At 35.9% G+C, this 21,994-nt stretch overlaps 1 protein-coding gene across 11 annotated transcripts in view; it reads left to right on the top strand.

The window, feature by feature from the left end:
- Positions 1-21,994, top strand: part of LOC114661297 (protocadherin-10-like) — a 287,170-nt gene that overhangs the window by 83,470 nt on the left and 181,706 nt on the right. Inside the window, exon 1 of one of the 11 annotated variants that reach the window (XM_051933729.1) lies at positions 7,733-10,226. The exons of the other annotated variants lie outside the window; for them this stretch is intronic. Coding sequence (XP_051789689.1) covers positions 7,839-10,226 — 2,388 coding nt within the window. The 5' untranslated portion in view covers positions 7,733-7,838. Of the gene's footprint in view, positions 1-7,732; positions 10,227-21,994 lie in introns of those variants that run through there. 11 annotated transcript variants of the gene reach the window in all.

The following is a 21,994-nucleotide window of genomic DNA, read 5'->3' as shown; positions in this document are numbered from 1 at the left end:
TAATAATAAAACATATTATAACACAAGTGCAGGTGCGACTCGCTCCAACTTCCTCATTAACTCCCCGTGGTCGTGCAATCGTGCCCACAGAGAACGACACTGCTATACGGATTTAAAACCTGGCCCTTTTCTTTTGAAGGTGCGGACCCGCTATACCACAAACTCTTGGCTTTATTATTACTTTCCAGTTTTTCTATGATTCCCTTTGTTTATGCAGATGGGACCTGATGGGCCAAGCTGAGGCCTCCAAGGGTATTCTTCTAGCTTGTAAGGGATACAGTAATCCCTCACTTATCGCGGGAGATAGGTTCCAAGGCCGACCACGATAACTGAATTTCCGCGAAGTAGGGACACCATATTTATTTAATTATTTAACGTGTATTTGGACGTTTTTAAACCCTCCCTGTATTGTTTACAAACCACCCTTTACTCTGTTAATAACAGGGACAACTGCTAAGCAATATGAAATCAGTAGATAAGTTTATACTTACTGTATAGCGAAGTACACGTAGCAGCTTGTAGGCGGTCATGACGTCGTCGACCTTGTTGCAAAGATTCCTAAAGCAGATTCCATCCAGACTACTGCCTTATCATGTCCACTTGCAACTCGTATTGCGCCCTGGTTAAAGGACACTGCGGCCGTAGATCTTATATTCTTTTCCTCCTTTTTAAATAAAAAGAATCGTGGACTCATTGATGCTGTGATGGTGTCCTGCAGCGGTGTAGCTGTTCCCTTCCTTCAACATATCCAAAACTTTGACCTTTTCTGCAATCATTTGCATCTTCTGTTGGCGCTTGGACACGACCCCTGCAGCAGTAGCACGTTAATGCTGAATGAGTGAGATGAGACCTCCTGGTTAATGCAGCACTCCATCGCTGAGCCAATCAGCAACACACAGGAACTTAACTGCGTGCTCTGATTGGGTAGCTTCTCAGCCATCCACCAATAGCATCTCTTGTATGAAATCAACTGGGCAAACCAACTTAGGAAGCAAGTACCAGAAGTAAAAAGACCCATTGTCCACAGAAACCCACGAAGCAGCGAAGAATCCGCGTTATATATTTAGATATGCTTACATATAAAATCCGCAAAGTCGTGAATCTGCGAAAAGGGAACCGCGAAGTAGCAAGGGATTACTGTAATTGGCATCTGTGTCTATCTTGGTGATACTAGGTACAATGTTGGAACCAACCTCAAAGGAGACTAGTCAAAGACAGGTAAATGTCCAATATCTTAACACGTATGCAAAGTGGTTCATTTTAAAATGCTTTCTACATTTCAACACTGCAGGTAGAAAAAGAAAAAAAAAAACACAAAAAAAAAAAACAAAACAAGAGTTTAACTATCCACGTGATTTAAAATCAAAAGAGAAGAGCCAAAAACAGAAAACAAACAAACAAAAAAAATACAACAAAAAAAATAAATAAAATGTTCACCCTGTGTAAATGCTTCATCTATTTTCTTCTAGTTGAATTACCATGCTTTGAAAAAAAATTTGGACAGATCACCTAATTGGAAATTTGACTTTTTCTCATTTAAAGTAATATAGAACATTTGTTACACACTGAGTTACAAAAGTTGGATTAGGATTTTTCCACTTAAGCAAAATGAGTCTGTGTGCTAGTAGTATAGTATAGGCTATTATAATCAGTTTGCCCCTATCCACTTTAAGACCGTCCAAGTGTACACCAAATATAGCTGTTACGATTAGGTGTGATTGTGACACCAAGTCTGCCTGTGATATTTGCTCAGAATGATGTGAATTGGGTGCATTCCCAAAACAAATGGTCCAGTGATGCTGTGCTTGATGGTAATGTTCACAAGTTGAATCTTGCCCTGGATACATTTTTCACAATTTTAACCAAGAAAAGTGTGACTGACTAAAGATTTTAAGTTAAATAATTTAGTGCTTTGCACATATAGAGCAAGAGTGTATCCTATGTATGGCTGACTTTCACTGCTTTTCTGAAATATGAATTGATAAGTCTTTTTCTCACCATGCAGGATTGTTGAAAGGATGATTCTTGGAAATGTTTTTATGTATTGTTCAGATGCTGTCTGAGTCTTCAAAACTGACCAGTATTGCCTCGGTAAGAAAAACATAAGGAAGGGGTGGAAAATTGTGGTTTAAAAAAAATCTAATTTGGAAATACTGGAAAAAATATTTTCCTAGAAAAGGAAGATAAAATGTAACATAAGATGATCTATATGTAAATCAGGGTACAGAACCTATACTATATCAATTGTCTAAAATAAAAAAGTTATTGCTTCTCATGTTCTTTTAAGAAAGGTAACGCACACGTTCCACTTATAACATGAGTCAACCATAAAAAAATTTTTCTCAATTAGTTTCTAATTGAATGGAAAGCCAGCATACCACATTTAGAAATACAGTAAATATAAAACAACAAATTCTGCTTTTAGCAAAACTGGGTAAAAAGAAACAAGATTAGTAAACCAGTCTGCCTTTAATTCTGATGTCCAAACAGGATTAAAAACTGTATCAGCTACATGGAGTATTTCAAAGGTTAGGTCAGATATATTATGAGAAATATCTGGAATATAGAAGCAACATTTCTGTCCAACCCTCTTGCATGCACCTCCTTGGCCTGCCAATGGCCTATCTAGGGCCATACAATTTTGAAAAGTCAGAGTCTTCATATTGAGCTTTATAACTTTATTTGTCCCAAGGGGAAGTTTGGCATTTTTTTAGAAGCTCTTTAACAAACAAACAAATAAAGAAATAAATAATAAAAATACATACACACTGTAAAATAAGGTGATGATTCACACTTAATATTTCCAATCTGAACCAATATAATTCTTTTTAGCTTATTGATCCCACAATTTTTAAGTTGAGGCAAATCATTTAGAGTGATTGGGTGCAATTCACTTATTTTATAGTGAAGTAAATCTATTTTTTAAGTTGCTCTTCTTTTTTGGCAGTTGGAAAGCCATCACACTGGAAACTTCGACAGAAAGAATATACAAACGGCCCCTCAAACACAGCACATGAACAACCTAAAATATTAAGTTAACTGAAATAGGATTTTTACGTTTATTCCCTCCACCATAACTTACTTTGGTACAAACATATTTTTTTACTTTGATTGAGATCTGAAACCAAATATTTCAAGCTACAACACTAAATGACTGAAAGAGAAAATTTACGTTGAATGAACAACATCAATGTTATACTTTTTTCAGTGTATGACAAAAAAGAAAGAACATTAAAAAGAAAAACTTCTGACTTGCCAGTCCCATTCTCATTGAGGCATTATGCTAACATTTTGCTGTTAATATAAAGGAGCCCCTTAATGTATACTGGCACCCTTTTTCTGAATAATTCATTGGCTGAAAGTCCTCAGTGTAAGTGTGTCAGAGAGAGGATGTGCAGCATTGCTCATAATGGCACTCTGGTTTGCTTTAATTCTCACCATTGCTACTACTTCCAGTGGGTTCAGAGTACCTCCCATAAATGAGCTTTACTTTTTTAATTAGTTTGTTAATTCAGATGGCCCCTCTTGATGTGATGTTACTAGCCCAGAACACCACAGCGTAGAAAATCACAATGGCCATCACAGAGTTGTAGGGGCCATGAGGGAGGTCATTACCCACATTAAAGGAATACAGTTTCCTAAGAAAAAAGAGCATACTCTACCCTTTCTTATATACAGTAGATCCTCCATATTCGGAGACCCATCTAACCTGTCACTGTTGTGGACCCCCAAATACTTGTAGCAGTGCACCAACTCTACTTCCTTTCTCTGAATAGTGAGCAGGCGTAGAGGCTCTTAGGTGCAGTGAAAATCAATAACCAGCTCCTTGGTTTTGCTGATGTTTAGCTGCAGACAATTCTTTCTACACCAAGAAACAAAGTTCTCCACCAGACTCCTATACTCTGTCTCACCCCCCGTATCAGCACACCCCATAAATGCAAAGTAATCTGAAAATTTCAAACATTCAAACATCACAGGTGGCTGCAGAGGACTTGGATTGGGTGATGGTGGTGGGGCAGAACACCACCGCAAAAGAACCAAAAACAGAGAATAGTAAAGATTGATTAAGATTGTTGAATGGTTCATTGAAGAGTTTCATAATTCTATGCATAGTCAGTTTATTAAGGGTAGAACTATGATGCAGTTACAAAACAGCCCAAAATTAAAAGGTGGGTGTTTAGAAGATTTTTCAAATGTTCTACAGTGTTAGCCTGGTGTAACTCTATTGGTAAAGTATTCCAGATTTTTGGTGCATGACAGCAAAAGGCTTCCTCACCACTTCTTTTATACTTGGCTCGCTCTTTGATTAAAACGCAGAATGGTGTTAGAAGAACTAACGTCATGACTTGGAATATAGTGGGATAGGCACTGCAAAATATCGGAAGGGACAAGATTATTTACAGCTTTATGTATCATTAGGAATATTTTAAAATAAAATTTTAATGACAATGTAACAATGCTGAGAAGATGTGCTCAAATTTTCATTTTCTGGCAAAGATGCTGCTGCATTCTGGACTAACTGCAACCGATTGATGTCTTTCTTAAATAGACTAGTTAGGAGTGGGCTGCAGTAAATTAGCCAAATAAATACAAAAGCATGTATTAACTTCCGAGCATCTTGCTCTACAATGAGTAGTGTCTCTGGCAGTAAAAGTATTGGCCAAAGAGTAATGCCATGCTACGAGGAATGTGGAAATGCTGAGCAGACATAGTAACAAGAGGTCTTTCTTATAGTTCCACTCATGGGAGATGACATGATAGGTTTCAAAGGCAAGTATAAATGCTATTTATAGTTGAATAGGCATCACCCACATCCTCGAATGGCTCTGTGACTTTATCTGTGACAATATTTTCTGCTCTTTGAGAGTTTTAAATAATTTCGTCTGCTTTTAAATGAAATAGTACTTTATCTATTCACTGTTTGGCTTAAATTGATAATATTATTATGTCTTTCTCTCTTAATCATTCAGGTGTATTTCATAGTCCTAATTTTCCTTCAGAGTGATTAATTAAGTCGTTCTGTAAAATAACATCTTTAAATACCCACTTGGGCCATTGTGCACTTTAGCTGGGCTAGTGACAAAATCTGTTATATGAAGTTCAAATCTCTTTGTCAAACCTTTCTACTTGTTCCAGATGTTTTCTCTTCCAAAAATGAATAACAATTAAAGAAAGTCTTTAACTTTGCCATTCGCAGAAAAAAGGTTTCAGAACAAGATTGTTATCTACTGTAATCCACCAGTAAACATAACATAACTATAGCCTTCATTAAATGTTATCAGACCAGCCCAAGTTCCACGTAAAACAAGAGTCAATCACACAGAGGTTAGATTCAGTAATCTAAGAAACAGAATGAAATGGAGACCAGCCTTAACCTCATTCTATAGCTTTTTGGTTGCCAGTGGAAAGCACTATAATAGATCTATGGGAGTCAGAATATGATTGCCTCTTTGATCCATTTATTTTCTGAGCATGTTATTATTATATCAGGTATAAGAGCTATGGATGCGGTACCAATCTGACTTATGATACTCACACTGATACTCATATCTTTTTTTCACTCTCCCTGGGCAATTAAGGGTTACTTATTAATGCAACCATTACATTTCAGGGATGTTATCAGAAAACCGTAGATACTCCATAAGATCCACACCAAAGAATACAAAAGTGCATAGCCTGGGTATTGAAAGAAGGAGTTTGCAAATTCAGGACAGGACACATACAGTAATTGTACAGTTTCCCTTTAGGTTTTATGAAAATGTAACATTGTGTATTTGATCCATATTTTCCATTTGAATTTATCCACCGTTTATCTTCTGGCAGTGACTGTCCCTCAAATGATGTCATTGTTAATATTTTGATGTTATTCATAACCAGTGTTAATGAAGAAAGTCAAAGCCCATGAGTTATAATATAAAGTATCTCATATTGAAAATACCATTATGCAAAACAGTGCAAAATCAAATGGAAATTAATATTTATGTTTTCTCCATGAGAATTTTTAAGGAGTGCTTTAGCCATCTCTCACATCCCTAAATCGAGACATACGGCATTAAGTTTTTTATTGGTCTGGTTAGTGAGAGTAAGCATGCCTTTTGATGGTGTGGCATACCCTGTAACCATGTTCCTTGTGTTCAGTGCTGCACAGGGACACCTGACTCCTCTAATTATGTAATGACAAAAAGAAGTTTGACAAAAAAAAAAAAGGATAAAGATTCTAGTTCAAGAACTGACTATCTGATGAGATGTTTATTGCTAATCCTCTAACATTAATAGCTTGCCGCAGTTTATTAGTTATTTATACAGTCCAGGAAAGCTTCAAAGAAACAGAATGACAGAATAAAAAAATAATATTTATTTATCTAATTTTTGTTTTCTTTATAGTTACATGTTCTTAACATATTTTACTAAAGATTATAAGTAAATGGGTAGCAGTGGGTAGCGCTGCTGCCTCGCAGTTGGGAGATCTGGGGACCTGGGTTCACTTCCCGGGTCCTCCCTGTGTGGAGTTTGCATGTTCTCCCCGTGTCTGCGTGGGTTTCCTCCGGGCGCTCCGGTTTCCTCCCACAGTCCAATGACATGCAGGTTAGGTTAGGATTGGCGATTCTAAATTGGCCCTAGTGTGTGCTTGGTGTGTGGGTGTGTTTGTGTGTGTCCTGCGGTTGGTTGGCACCCTGCCCAGGATTGGTTCCTACCTTGTGCTCTGTGTTGGCTGGGATTGGCTCCAGCAGACCCCTGTGACCCTGTGTTCGGATTCAGCGGGTTGGAAAATGGATGGATGGATGGATTATAAGTAAATTATGAAATTTCTGTGCTGGAAAAGTTTATCAATTAAATAAATCCTGTCTTCAACTCACAAATGCTACTTTTCTGTTGTTAATGTTGATGAAATAATAGAAATGTATACTGAACTAAAGGAAGAGCAACAGATCAAAATTATTTGGTGCCCTTTATAGTGATTAACTTACAGTTAAAATAATTTATATCAAATTCTACACAAACATGGAAATGAAATGTGTTGCTTTTTTGTTAGTCTTTGTTAAAGTTTATCGGCATGTAATCTCCACCTTGAAACATTTAATAAAGGATATCATGTAGAAAACGTTTTTATAAAGAAAAACAAGTTATTGTTTCAGGTAAATAACAATACATCTTCTAAGGTTTCAAAATATAACACTAAAACGCATTAAAGATAAAGTGTTATTACGGTTAAAAATACATTGAAATGTATTAATTAAAGCGTTAGAACAGTAAACATTAAATACCTGAGTGTGGAAAGCACTGATTTTAGTATATTTTTTCATGAAAAAAAAAAAAAGTTTGACAAAAAAAAAGGGATAAAGATTCTAGTTCAGTAATGTATTTAAAATGTGAAACTGTGTGAATTCTGATTTAATATTGCCATTGTATCACTGTGGTAACCCCTAGCAGTCTAAAGATTGTAATTTGTTGAAAGATTACTCTTGTACGCCCTTAAATTGTATATTTAATTACAACTGACATTTTCACTCTGTTATTGATGGGCTAAGTTCACACTCCGAACATCGTTAAGTATTATTCGACCAAAACGATATTGTGTTATAATATAGATAAAAAGAACCAAATTAGACTGTTAGGTATACTGTATTTGAAAATTTCAGAGAGGTATCTCTTTCGGCCTCACAGTGTCGCTATTCGCTAATCAAACAGGGAAAATTATACGAATTCATTTGAAGCAGGCGGAGAACAAAGGCAACCATAGATATTAATATGTCGAAACTGCCTCTCTGAAAGGATATGCAGCTGAGAGATTGTTCGTATTTGATATTTCATTGGTGTTTTTAACTGTGTTCTTGGAGATGCTGAGGTTAGTGAATCTTTTATTAATACTCTGTAAGATAGCAAATATTTTTTGCTTGAAAATCCGTTATTCTGTTCCAGAAGAAATGCAGGAAGGAACGGTAATTGGAAATATAGCTTCCGATATTGATGTAGATATAAGCAATCTTTCTAAACGTGGCCTGCAAATTGCTTTGGGGACTGGGAAGCATTATCTGGATGTTAACAAAATAAACGGACATTTATTTATTAAGAAAAAAATCGACCGAGAAAATATTTGCGCATTTAAAGATGAATGCATACTTAATCTGGAGGCTTTACTTGAAAACCCACTACAAATGTTTAGTGTCGAGGTAGAAATCCTGGATGTGAATGACAATGCTCCAAGATTCCCTGTCACAGTAAGTTTCATGAACATTTCAGAATCCAAGGTAAAAGATGAGAGCTTTTTGTTGGTAAAGGCCGTGGACCCGGATGTTGGTAATAACTCAGTATGTAATTATAAATTGAGCAAAAATGAGTATTTCGAGATAGCCGTGCAAACTTGGAAAGATGGCTCTGTGTCCGCAGATTTATTAATTATGCAGACATTGGACAGAGAAGAACGAGCGGTGCACAATTTAACTCTGACGGCACTGGATTGTGGAAAACCTGCATTGTCTGCCTCTATTAATATCACAGTTACCATACTTGATGAAAACGACAATCCTCCAAAATTTCAAAGACAGATTTACCAAGTCGAGGTTTCAGAAAAGACATCAATAGGAACCACTTTTATTATAATTAACGCGACAGACGCTGATGAAGGCTCCAATGCTGAGTTATTATATTCATTTAATCCTCTCACTTCAGAGGAGGCACAAATGAAATTCAGTTTGAATCCTAGAACTGGTGAGCTCAGTGTTAATGAACTACTGGACTTCGAGGAATCTCATCAATATGAATTATTTGTGCAAGCAAAAGATAACGGGCCAAATCCTTTGACTGGACGCTGTAAAGTAATAATAAAAATCATTGACAGCAATGACAATCAGCCAGAAATAATTGTTGCTTCACTAAAGAGCTCAGTATTGGAAGATGTACCCATAGGAACAGTTATCGCACTGTTTAGTGTCACAGATCTGGACTCTGGAAACAATGGCAGGGTAAACTGTTATATGTCTGACTTTAATGAGTTTGAAATTCAGCAAACAATGCAAAATGTTTATGCTCTGGTGACCTCAGAGTCTTTGGATCGAGAAAGAAAATCTAGCTTTAATATTACTATCGTCGTGAAGGATAAAGGAACGCCGGCTCTATCAAACAATAAAACAATTTCTTTAAATCTTTTGGATGTAAATGACAATGCGCCATCGTTTTCTCGTGCTTCATACGATATTCCCGTACCAGAAAACAACATTCCTGGCTCTCTGCTCTATTCCATTACTGCAAAGGATCCTGATGCAAATCTAAACGGCGCTCTGAAATATTACATACAAGAAAAAACTGACTCTAATAACAACTTCACGAAATATTTTTCCATCAATCGGGACAATGGAAACATTTACTCATTGCAGTCTTTCGACTATGAAAAACGGACGTTTTATACTTTTAATGTAGTAGCTAAAGACTCTGGCACTCCTCAGTTAAGCAGCACCGTTACTGTTAAGATAACTGTTCTTGATGAAAACGATAACACTCCGGTTATTGTGTCACCATGGCGCCCTCATGGATCAATAGTTAGCGATGTAATTCCAAGTTCGGCTGAAGAAGGATATTTAGTGACCAAAATTATTGCAATTGATGACGACTCAGTTCAGAATTCACGAATTACTTACCATTTACTTCAAGTTACTGACCAGACGTTATTTACGTTAAACCAACACAGTGGTGAGCTTCGAACCAGAAGACGGTTTGGTCTCAGAGACTCTTCCAAACAAAGACTTGTGATTCAAGCCCGGGACAATGGCAATCCGTCACTGTCATCCACAGTTACGATTCTCATATCAAGATCTGACCCAGAAGTTGGAGGTCTTATGACATTTAATGATGAGCTGGAACCGGAGTTTTCATCATCTTTAAACATATATTTGATGATCGGTCTCGCATCTGTTACATTTCTGTTACTTTTAACTATAGTGATCTGTGCTGCACTTAAATGTCATCACAATCCATCTGAAGACAGTGATAAAACAGCACATCGGATTAGCTGCTACAGCCAAAGAGATTCAATGATTTCTGACCTGCCGGCACACTCGACTTTATATTCGAGCGACGCTTACTGGCACAGTGTGCTTTTGGCAGAATCAAGAAAAGGAAAAATGTTGGTGAGGCAGTCAATGCCCAATGGAACTGGCTTCATTGTGTCAAGTTTGGAGAGGAATCCGGAACAAGGAACGATAAGCGAATTAGCTGACACACCAATTCAGGTAAGCGTTTAACGTTATTGTTATGCTTATTCGCATCAAGTACTTAATTAATTAATCAATAATTAATTAATTAATTAATTAATTAATTAATTAATTAATTAATTTGTATGATCGACGTGGGAAAAATTGTATATTTAATACTGATAATTTTTATAATGAATTCAATTTTTAGGATTTTGTATTTTTAATGAAGTTTTCTTAATTCTGGTTACAGAATTTCCTTCACTTGTTCCTGAATTAAAAAATAAAATAAAAGCTATTCATAAATGAATACATAGCCAAATATCACATTTAATCTCAGTTTTACATAGCACCTACTCATTAGTCCATTTCCAAACATTTTCTTCAGTCTTATAAATAATAACAATAATAATAATTCATTACATTTATATAGCGCTACTCAGTATAAGCGCTATCCACACAGGATAATGCTTCTTTAATAACATTTTATGTTTTTTTTTTTTATCGGACTCCTCATTAAACAATTGCTTGACAAAGCACCATTTAAGTCTTGGGTTTTTTGCATATGAAGTTGGTTCTTTGTGAAAAGCTCCTTATTATGTATGGTAGGCTACCTAGTAGGGCACTACAAGATTAAGAAAACCTGAACTTAGCCAATATTATTGAATGCAGCAAGAGTACTTTTAACATCATGAGCCATTGGTATTTCAGAAATGTGTTACCATCTATTCATGTATGGTGCCTGTTATTGATCTAAATAAATAAATGCTCTTTCTGGAACCTTCATGTGGATGGAAATTTTGGGAACCAAAAATGTTTCCTCTATGGAATCACTCTAAAGTTCTTCTCCAGCACCGTTACGTCATGCAGGGCAGCAGCCATTGCTGTTAGTTTGATCTTATAATTTATAATTTTAAGAAAACTGTAAGCCACTTATAGAATCATTGACAACTGTGGCTACAAACCACAAAACATATTTCACGTTTAATAAAAGATACCACAACACCTACTCTTTCATCCATTTTCCTAATTTTTTTCCAGTACTCTTGGGTTATGAATTGCACCATTGTGAACTGGTATGTATTTTGATTTATAGTCTGGTACAAGATCGTTGAGAATAGTGCCTTTCCTGGTAACACAGGGAGTAAGTTTGTAAAAGGAAACTATGTGAGACAGCAGCCAATGGAACATCACACACTCCCATTCTCACTCATTGTAGATCAATTAGAAATGAATACCCAACTAATAAGAATTTTGAAAATAGACTCACTGTAAACAACACATAAACTTTTGAAGAGCATTCGACTTCTTCATTTTTTCACTCAAATGTATGGTATACCATTACGTGATGTATGGAGAGCTTGGCTTGAAAGGGATAGATTTAACAAGATGAAAGCAATAGATAGATAGATAGATAGATAGATAGATAGATAGATAGATAGATAGATAGATAGATACTTTATTAATCCCAAGGGGAAATTCACATATAATAATATTATATATCCATAATAATATAATTATTAATTATCCATTAATAATCCACATTTTACTAGCAACAAGAAATCAGCTGGATATTTCTACTTCATTGTATTAAATTTCATTTTTAATCAAAAAAACCTAGTTTATTCTGTGGTAATTTTTTTGCCAGTTCCTAATAAATTATTTTTCAAAGTTTATTTTAATGTCTCATTTTAAAACCAAAGATTAGGTTTATTTTTCATAATTTTTTGAGGTTAAAAATCAAGTTACATTATGTATGATATCATTGATTCAAATGTAAAATCAACCTAATATTTTAAAATGGGCCTTGAGTAAGGTCCTTAACCCGAAAGCTACTCTGGGGGTGCTGTACAAGGGCTGACCCTCTGCTCTAACCCCCAAAAGCTCATATGCAAAAACAATTTCCCCTCTGGGATTAGTAAAGTGTACCAAAAAGATGCTTTAAACCTTAACCACCACTTATAACCCTACCCTGATGAAGTTTGGAATGCTATAGGTGACTTAAAGGCTAAGTGTAAAATTGTTTCTTTTATATATATTAATAAAAATAAAAAAGACAACAGGGCAGATATAGAGACCTGGTAGTTTATTTTAGAATAACACCAATAAATTCTTGCCAAATTCTGAAAATCTTTAGATAATATTATTGTTTTTCTGATTTAAGGTAATATAGTACATTATTATCACAGTGAGTTATGAAAAGTGGGATAGAATTGTTATATTTAAAGAAATTAAATCAAAATGCAAGTAGTATTTTGAAGGAAATTACAATGAATTTATTGTTACGTACTATAACTGTCTACCATTCACTGTTACTCAATTAGGTGTAGTTCAAAATGTTTGGTAACGCATTCTGGAAAAAGAACCTTCTCAGTTAGCACTCTACAGACAGTGTTCTAATGTTACTTGACCCATTATAATTTCAATTTTAGGTTTGCATGCTTCTAACATTTAGGGGAGGATATGACTAAAACTGTACAGACTTGACTTTTAGCAACTATAGGATCACAGTTTTAAATAATGCTTTTTTTATGATTTAGTTTCTGTAAGTGTGCAGTCATATAATGAAGAACTTTGTTTTAGTGGCAAATTGAGTAATCTGTCTATAATAGAAAAGAAGACATTGGCGCAAATAAGAAATTTCAGAGTGTTGACAGTAATACACAGTTTTAAATTAATTTCTATCATGCCATTTTTAATGTAAGGAATAGCATTTTTGCCCAAACAAAACAAATGAAATAGCAATTATGAAATAAATAAGCTTATTGTGTTTTGTTCTTCTGTAGTACCCATTCAGGTTAGCAAACTCAAAAAATCTCTTAATAATTTTTCTGTGGTTCTCTCAATTCATCCTGTTGGGAAAGCCAAGATGCCCTAAATCCATGCCTATAGCTTATATGGGATCATCTGGAACTATGCCTATCCTTCTGACCCATACAATGTAGAAACCAACCTCATATTAGACATTATTCAATTATTCATTATTCAATGACACGCAGTGGGTAGCGCTGCTGCCTCACAGTTGGGAGATCTGGGGACCTGGGTTCGCTTCCCGGGTCCTCCCTGTGTGGAGTTTGCATGTTCTCCCCGTGTCTGCGTAGGTTTCCTCCGGGCGCTCCAGTTTCCTCCCACAGTCCAAAGACATGCAGGTTAGGTGGATTGGCGATTCTAAATTGGCCCTAGTGTGTGCTTGGTGTGTGGGTGTGTTTGTGTGTGTCCTGCGGTGGGTTGGCACCCTGCCCAGGATTGGTTCCTGCCTTGTGCCTTTGTTGGCTGGGATTGGCTCCAGCAGACCCCCGTGACCCTGTAGTTAGGAATATAGCGGGTTGGAAAATGGATGGATGGATTATTCAATGACACATGAATCTCCAAAACTTTGACACACAAACTGGATGAATATAAAATATTTAATATTTTTCAGTACTCGAGGTAAAATGTCATAATGACCTGCCATCACATGAAGCAACCTCTGAAAAGGATTTAGGGATGTATGTTTACACAACATTTTCATCATCTAAGCAATACCCTGAAGTGATTAAAAAAACAAATAAAATGTTAGACTAGATCGTAAAAATGGTTAAATTTAAATCGTGGGACATAATGCTCAAACTATTTAAAGAACTAGTGACAGCAAATCTGGAGTGTTGTGTGCAGGTCTGGTCACCATAGTACAAAAAAGACATTGCAGCACCTGAAGCTTTGGAGAAGAAAGCAACTAATCTTTGAATGCCTATCAGTCAGCCATGGTGTCACAATCACTCCAAACCCATTAACATCTGCGTTTAGTTACTCCCAGGTGGGCTTAAAGTGGAGAAGGACAAATTGATTGTAATAGCCTACTAGCATGAGGGCTTATCCTACTTAGCTGGATGAAACCTAACCCACCTTTCTAATTCAATAGGTAACTGATGTTCTAAATTATTCAAAATTGGAAAAACAATCAAATTCTCGCATAAAGGATCTGTTATAAACTTTTCAAAATATGGCAAGAGCTAATTAATACAATTTTAGAATAAGCATTTAAATGGGGGCAAATAACAGTCTCCCTTCTTTGGCGTATCTATTTATTTATGTTATTTTTGCCTATGGTTTTGGCTCTCCTGTTTTTCTCTCAGGTGGGGGATGAAATCTGTTTTGTAACTTTCTAAGTAACTTGATTGAATGGAATGTTATTTGCTTCATTGTATAAGTTTAACTTGATTAAATGAATGTTATTTTCTTCCAATAAAATAAAGAAAGCACCAAGACTTAAGGACATGTCATGCACTGACAGACTCTGAAAATGATGACTCTTTTGTTTAAATCAGAGAGAAAGACTGACGAAGACTGAGAGGAAGAGCATTCCATATTTTAGGGGCCATCACACTGAAAGCTCTGCCACCCAGAGTTACTAACCTGTATTTAGGTACAGTGAGTAAGTTAGTGTCCAATGATCTTAATGTACGCACAGGAGTGAGTGTAAGGAAGCAGTAGCTCACACAGAAAATCAGGGGCTAAACCATGAAGGGCTTTAAAAGTGATGGGAAAAATTTTATATTTGATTCTTGAAAAACCTGGTATTAGCTCAGTGGTTCTCAATCTGTGGGGTGGCCCCCCCCAGGTGGGTGCGAAGTAACAAAAAGGGGGGTGTGAAGATGTGAAAAAAAGAAAACAAGAATCAAAAATATGAAAAATACATCTATTGAAACCAAAACAAATTAACTTAAACTACATTCTGTTACTAGACAAATAAATATAGAGTTAGATAAATGTCGATAAAAGTTAAGTAGGTATAATACAATATGCATCTATGATATATCATTAATTAAAAAGAACAAATTGGTATTAGTGGGCTCCTTTCAAAAAAATGTTAGGGGGTGTGCGATTAAAACTGTTATGAAAACTCGGGTCGCAAATACTTAAAGGTTGAGAAACGCTGTATTAGCTAAAGAAATAAGATTGATGGACTGAATGGACTCCTCTCATTTTTCAGATATCATATGTTTTTATGTTCTTATGTTGCAGCTTGAACCAGTTCTTGAACATAGAGCTCATTTTTATCTCTTCGTGAGTCAACCTATTAGTTTTTCTTTCTTGCCATTAATTTTCTATTTTCTGCTCTCAGAGGCTTTTAAATGATTTTTGTCTGCTTTTTAAATTAGATAGTATGTAAAGTATTTCTGCTGTTTGCATCCGATTTGACAATACATCTCCCAGTCTTTCTTAAGTTCTCTTGTGCATTTTATAGTCCTGAATGCAATTTCCTTTTAATTTTCCCACAGAGTGATTAATTAAATCTTTTTAATAACATCTCTAAACACCTATTTAGGGAGTGGCACAGTTGTAGGGAGTCACGTCCGGGATCCTCCCTGAATGGACATTACAGTTATCCCCATCTCTGCATGGGTTTTCTCCAACTGTCCAAAGACATGCAGGTTAGGTGAATTGGCAGTGCTAATATGGGCCTAGTGTGTGTTTGGTGTGTGGGTGAGTGAATGTGTTCACCCTTCAATGGACTGATGCTCTGTCCAGGGTTCATTCAGTCTTGCACTCCATGCTAACTGGGACTGGCACCAACCCCACCACAAGCTTGGTCTATATTAAGCCATTTAGAAAATGACATGACACGACATAACATCTATTTAGGCCATTGTGAATTTAGATAAGGCTAGTGACAGAATATTTTATTTATAGTACTTTTTTTGTTATCCCTTTCTACATGTTGCAGATGTTATCTAATGCCAAAATTAAATACGTTTAAACATAGGAGGTGTTTCAAAATGTCATTTAAAGAAATAAAGATTAGCGTGCAAGCAGTGGTCTCATTTGGGTGGTGCTTCTAGAGTTTTAGCCCCTGATCTCAAGCATCTAATCCCTGATCAATTTTAATTCTCTCTTCTATGTGTCCAATGAAGTTAATCTTCTAGCGTGTAATCTTGGAGAGGCCCAGGCAATGTTCCACCCATTCAGCATTTTGACAATTCTCGTTGACAGTATGAAAACAACATGTGGATTGTATTGTCCCATAAGGCCTTATTGGGAATGGGGGTTGGGTGTTGGGGATAGGGGATGGGACTGAAGATCTTGGGGACAAGTTTGTCATCTACTGTAACAAGTCAGTTATTATAACATCACCACAGTCAAAGGTAGACATTTTCAGTCCAGTTCACATGCAGCAGAAGTTAACCATACAGAGGTATTTCATAGTCAGCTTCAGAAGGTTTTGCAAAAAATGTAAGGAGATAAAGTAGAACCGGCCTTAACCTCATTCTGTTGCTTCCTAGTTGCTAGTGGAAAGCACCATAATAGATCTAAGGTTATCAAAATGTGATCATTTATTTCAACATTTCTCAACCTTTAAGTATTTGCGACCCATGTTTTCATAACAGTTTTAATTGTGCCCTCCTAACGTTTTTTTGAAACCCTAATAAAATTTATTCCTATATTTTTTGCTGCTGATATACACTGCTACAAGTTTAAAATTTCCCTACGAATAGCGAAATTACGCCACATATGGCAACATTCGCACCCCCTTTTTTGTTACTTGGTGGCGTGCCCCACTGTTTGAGAACCACTGATTTATTTGATCCATGTATTTCCTGATTTTGCTTCTGTAGTAGACACAAAGCAGAGGCCAGTCAAGGGTGTGATTCCAGTCTGGTTTATGGCAAACAAAAACCTACAGCCATTTATTCACCATAGAACAGTTAAGAATCACTAATTAACCCAACCTTCACATTTCTGTGATTTTGTCAGAAACTTTAAAACCTGATGAAAAACACCACCAAAGAATAAGGCAGTGCACAGAGTGGGTTTTAAAACAAGGAGTCTACATTTTTAGAGCAACAGCTGTAGCCATTATGGCATGGTGGCTTCGAAATTTCATCTCTTAACATATTATTTGACCAATATTTTCCATTTCAATAATTCCATAACTGACTTTCTGTCAGTAAGTGGCCAAAATTATTTCTGCCTGGTCTTCACCTTTGGAATTTGTTAATATTCTGATGTACAGTAACTCATAGTGTTGATGAAGTATTGGTTTTCTTTCAGGGTTATCCATAACCATTCTGTTCTAATCAACCCACAATATTTCATGTAGAATACCTCAATCAGTTAAATTGGGCAAAGTCAAACTGAAAAGAAAAATAATAAGTAAATATTTTTTATCATTAACAAAACTGAAAGTGTGACATACTGGAGCAGTAATTCCTACAGCTTCCTCACAGCTAAAAACACCAGTTTGATGTTTGTGTGAAATTTGCACATTATCCTTGGTTCGGCATTAGAGAATTTTTCTAACTGTTTCAGCAATTTTCCACATTCATAAACTCTAACATAGAGTACTTGAGTTATTGGAGAGTAAAGATTGGTCTGGTTTGTGAGACTAAGCATGCACTGTGATGTTAATGCTACCAGCCTTACATTCACTGCTGTCAGGATAGGCTATGGATTTCTGTAATCATGTCATGAAAAAAGCACTTTAAAAAAAATGGATGAACAGATAAAGTTTCTCATGAAAGACGGGACTATCGTAATGGGATTTTAATTTCTGAGCCCCAAACTTGAATAGCTTACTGAAGTTTATTAGTTGTTTATACAATACACGAAACACTAAAATGTAAGTAAAGGACATTTTTCATCTAATTTGGCTTTTATTTATTGTTACATATTTCTAATATGTTTTAAGTGGAATTTTTTAGGAATTAAATTCTGAAAAAATATAAAGGTTTATACATTAGTTTTCATTTTGTTTAGTGACACATGGAAAACCTGAAGAAAAAAAACTGAAAAGAGGGTAAGAAGTATCCTAATATAAAAATGTTAACACTTGCCATTTATTATTGTAGTACTAGGGTGCTGTACCGTGTTAGCCATTATGAATGTAGAGAAAAGCCAAGCAAAATGACACCTTTTATTGGCTAACTAGAAAGATTACAATATGCAAGCTTTCGAGGCAACTCAGGCCCCTTCTTCATTGATTACATCTTGCCTGAAGAAGGGGCCTGAGTTGCCTCGAAAGCTTGCATATTGTAGTCTTTCTAGTTAGCCAATAAAAGGTGTCATTTTGCTTGGCTTTTCTCTACATTTATTATTGTAATTTTTTTTACAGATACCTCTCATATGGCCTACTGTTAAACAATCGAACGACACCGACATTTTCACACTCTTATGTAGTACTACGTACACACTCTGAAAATTTTTTAACAGTAATAGGCTAAAGACGTCATTGGTATAATTTTTCCAAATACAATCAAATTAGACTGCTATAGGAACATCATGCGAATTTAAAAGGGAATGTTCTCTTTTAGCCTCATAGTGTCGCTGTTGACTAAAGAAACAGGGAAAATAAAACGAATTCATTTGAAGCAGGCTGGGAACAAAGAAAATTACAGATATTTATATTTTGTGGAAATCGTTTTTCCGAAAGGATATTCAGCTAAAGGGCGAGTCAAATTTGATATTCTACAGTCGTATTTGACTGTGTCGCCTGACATGCCGAGGTTAGTGATGTTTTTAATGCTTTATAAAACAGCAGATATTTTTTGCTCGAAAATCCGATATTCTGTTCCTGAGGAAATGGAGGAAGGGACCGTAATTGGAAATATAGCTACCGATATCGGTCTAGATACTGGCAATCTTTCAAAACGGGGGTTAGGGATTGCCTTGGGCAATGGAAAGCATTATCTGGATGTAAATAAAATAGCCGGACATTTATTTATTAAGGAAAAAATCGACCGAGAAAACATTTGTGCATATAAAGATGAATGCGTACTTACTCTGGAGGCTTTACTTGAAAACCCACTGCAGATGTTTAGTGTTGAGGTAGAAATCTTGGACGTGAATGACAATGCCCCGATATTTCCTTTCAGGGTAAGTTTCATAAACATTTCCGAAGCCAAGTTAAAAGATGAAAGTTTTTTGTTGGAGAAGGCCCTGGACCCTGACGTTGGTAATAACACAATATGTAATTATAAACTGAGCAAAAATTTGTATTTCGATATCAATGTGCAGACTTGGAAAGATGGCTCTGTGTCGGCAGATTTATTAATAATGCAGACATTAGACAGAGAACAACAAGCGGTGCACAATTTAATTCTGACGGCACTGGACTGTGGAAAACCTTCATTGTCTGGCTCTATTAATATCACAGTTAACGTACTTGATGACAATGACAATGCTCCAAAATTTGAAAGACAGATTTATCAAGTAGAGGTTTTAGAAAATACATTAATAGGAACCACCTTCATTAGACTAAACGCTACAGATTCTGATGAAGGCGCCAACGCTGAGTTATTATATTCATTTAATCCTCACACCTCTGCGGAGGCACAAATGAAATTCCGTTTGAATTCGAAAACTGGTGAACTCAGTGTTAATAAAATACTGGACTTCGAAGAGGCCCAGCAATACGTATTATTTGTGCAGGTGAAAGATAATGGGCCAAATCCTTTGAGCGGGCGCTGCAAAGTAATTATACAAATCATTGACAGCAATGATAATAACCCAGAAATCATTGTTGCATCATCGCAGAGTTCAGTATCTGAAGATGTACCCATTGGCACAGTTATCGCACTGTTTAGAGTCACAGATCTGGACTCAGGAAATAATGGCAGGGTTATCTGTGATATATTAAATAATGATGAGTTTGAACTTCAGCAAACTATGGATAACGTTTATGCTCTGGTGACTGCAGAGCGTTTAGATCGAGAAAGAAGATCTAGCTTTAATATCACTATTGTCGTCAAGGATGAAGGAACTCCGCTTCTCACCAACAATAAAACAATTTTTTTAAATCTTCTCGATGTAAATGACAACGCGCCATCTTTTTCGCGTGATTCATATGAAATTCCTATTTCAGAAAACAACATCCCTGGTACTCTGCTGTGTTCCATTACTGCAAAGGATCCTGATGCAAATCTGAACGGCGCTCTGAAATATTTCATACTTGAAAGAAATGACTTCAATAACACCTTCACGAAATATTTTTCAATAAATCAAGACAATGGAAACATTTACTCATTGCAGTCATTCGACTATGAAAAACAGACATTTTATATTTTTAATGTAGTAGCTAAGGACTCTGGCACTCCTCAGCTAAGCAGCAGCGTGGCTGTCAAGATAATTGTTCTTGATGAAAACGATAACACCCCGGTTATTGTTTCACCTTGGCGACCCCATGGATCAATAGTTAGCGATGCAATTCCTAGTTCGGCTGAAGAAGGATATTTAGTGACAAAAGTTATAGCAATTGATGACGACTCTGTTCAAAATTCTCGAATTACTTATCATTTACTTCAAGTTACTGATCAGACATTATTTACATTAAACCAATACAGCGGGGAGCTTCGAACAAGAAGACGCTTTGGCCTTAGAGACTCTTCCAAACAAAGACTTGTGATTCAAGCCCGAGACAATGGCAATCCTTCACTGTCCTCCACAGTTACAATCCTGATATCAAGATCTAACCCAGAAGTTGAAGGTCTTCTGACACTAAACGATGACCCAGAGACGGAGTATCTATCTTCATTGAACTTGTATTTGATGATCGGCCTAGCGTCAGTTTCATTTCTCTTTCTTTTAACAATAGTGATCTGTTGTGCAGTTAAATGTCATCACAATCCATCTGAAGACAGTGAAAAAACAGCACATCGGATTAGCTGCTACAGCCAAAGAGATTCAATGATTTCTGACCTACCGGCACATTCAACTTTATATTCGAGCGACGCTTACTGGCACAGCGTGCTTTTGGCAGAATCAAGAAAAGGAAAAATGTTGGTGAGGCAGTCAATGCCCAATGGAACTGGCTTCATTGTGTCAAGTTTGGAGAGGAATCCGGAGCACGGAACCATAAGCGAATTAGCTGATACACCAATTCAGGTAAAGTTTTAAATGTTATTCTTATGCTTATTCTTATATCTTCGTTTATTTATTTATTTCAACGACTTGGGTAAAATTTTATATATGGTATTGATCATTTTTATAATTAATATAATATTTTAGGATTTGGAGTTTTTAATGAAGTTTTCTTAAATTTGAAGGACATTATTAGAATATATGTTAACTTATTTTTAAAGACTTCTTGTTTGTCGTCACACTGCATTAAAACACACTGCCAAGTTTCATTTGTAATATTAAGTAGCACTCTATTATACATTTTAGTCACTTTGATTATAGGATGGACTTTAGCCGAATATTTATGGGAAAAGAATGGTAATATCAATCTGAATGTAATGGAATAGGAAAATTGTTCACGATGAGAATAAAGAAAGAGGTACAAATTTTACAGACTCTGTTCGAAGAGTTTCCTTCACTCGTTCCTGAATAAAAGCGAAACTTGATTCATGAATTAAAACATAGCCAAATTAATATTAGTTTTCTATATAACACCTACTCATTCATCAATTTTCCAAACCTCTGTTTTATTATAGTTTTGTACAGAGCATCAGCCATTACCGTTAATTTGTTTTTTTAAATTATAAGTTAGAATAAACTTTGAACTAAGTCATTGACCACTGTGACTGTCCTGGTGGCACAGGGTGCAAAGTAGGAGCCAAAGATCATGTGAAAAAACAATTTCCCCTCAGGGATTAACAAAGTATATCAAATCAAAAATCAAAAAATAGAAAGTGAATATTCTGTACTCCCACACTTATTCAAACTGAATTAATCTGCAATAGCAAATCAGACACATACACCTTTAGGATGTACAGTGACACCAGGCTGTAAAGTACACATACATTTTAGAAGAGCATGCCACGTCTCCTGATTTTCAATCAAAAATATGTTACGTCATTTTGAATAGATACTTCAATGCCAAAGCAATT

Source organism: Erpetoichthys calabaricus, chromosome 11 (assembly GCF_900747795.2).
Source record: "Erpetoichthys calabaricus chromosome 11, fErpCal1.3, whole genome shotgun sequence".
Lineage (NCBI taxonomy): Eukaryota > Metazoa > Chordata > Cladistia > Polypteriformes > Polypteridae > Erpetoichthys > Erpetoichthys calabaricus.
This window is presented reverse-complemented; position numbering and strand designations above follow the sequence as displayed.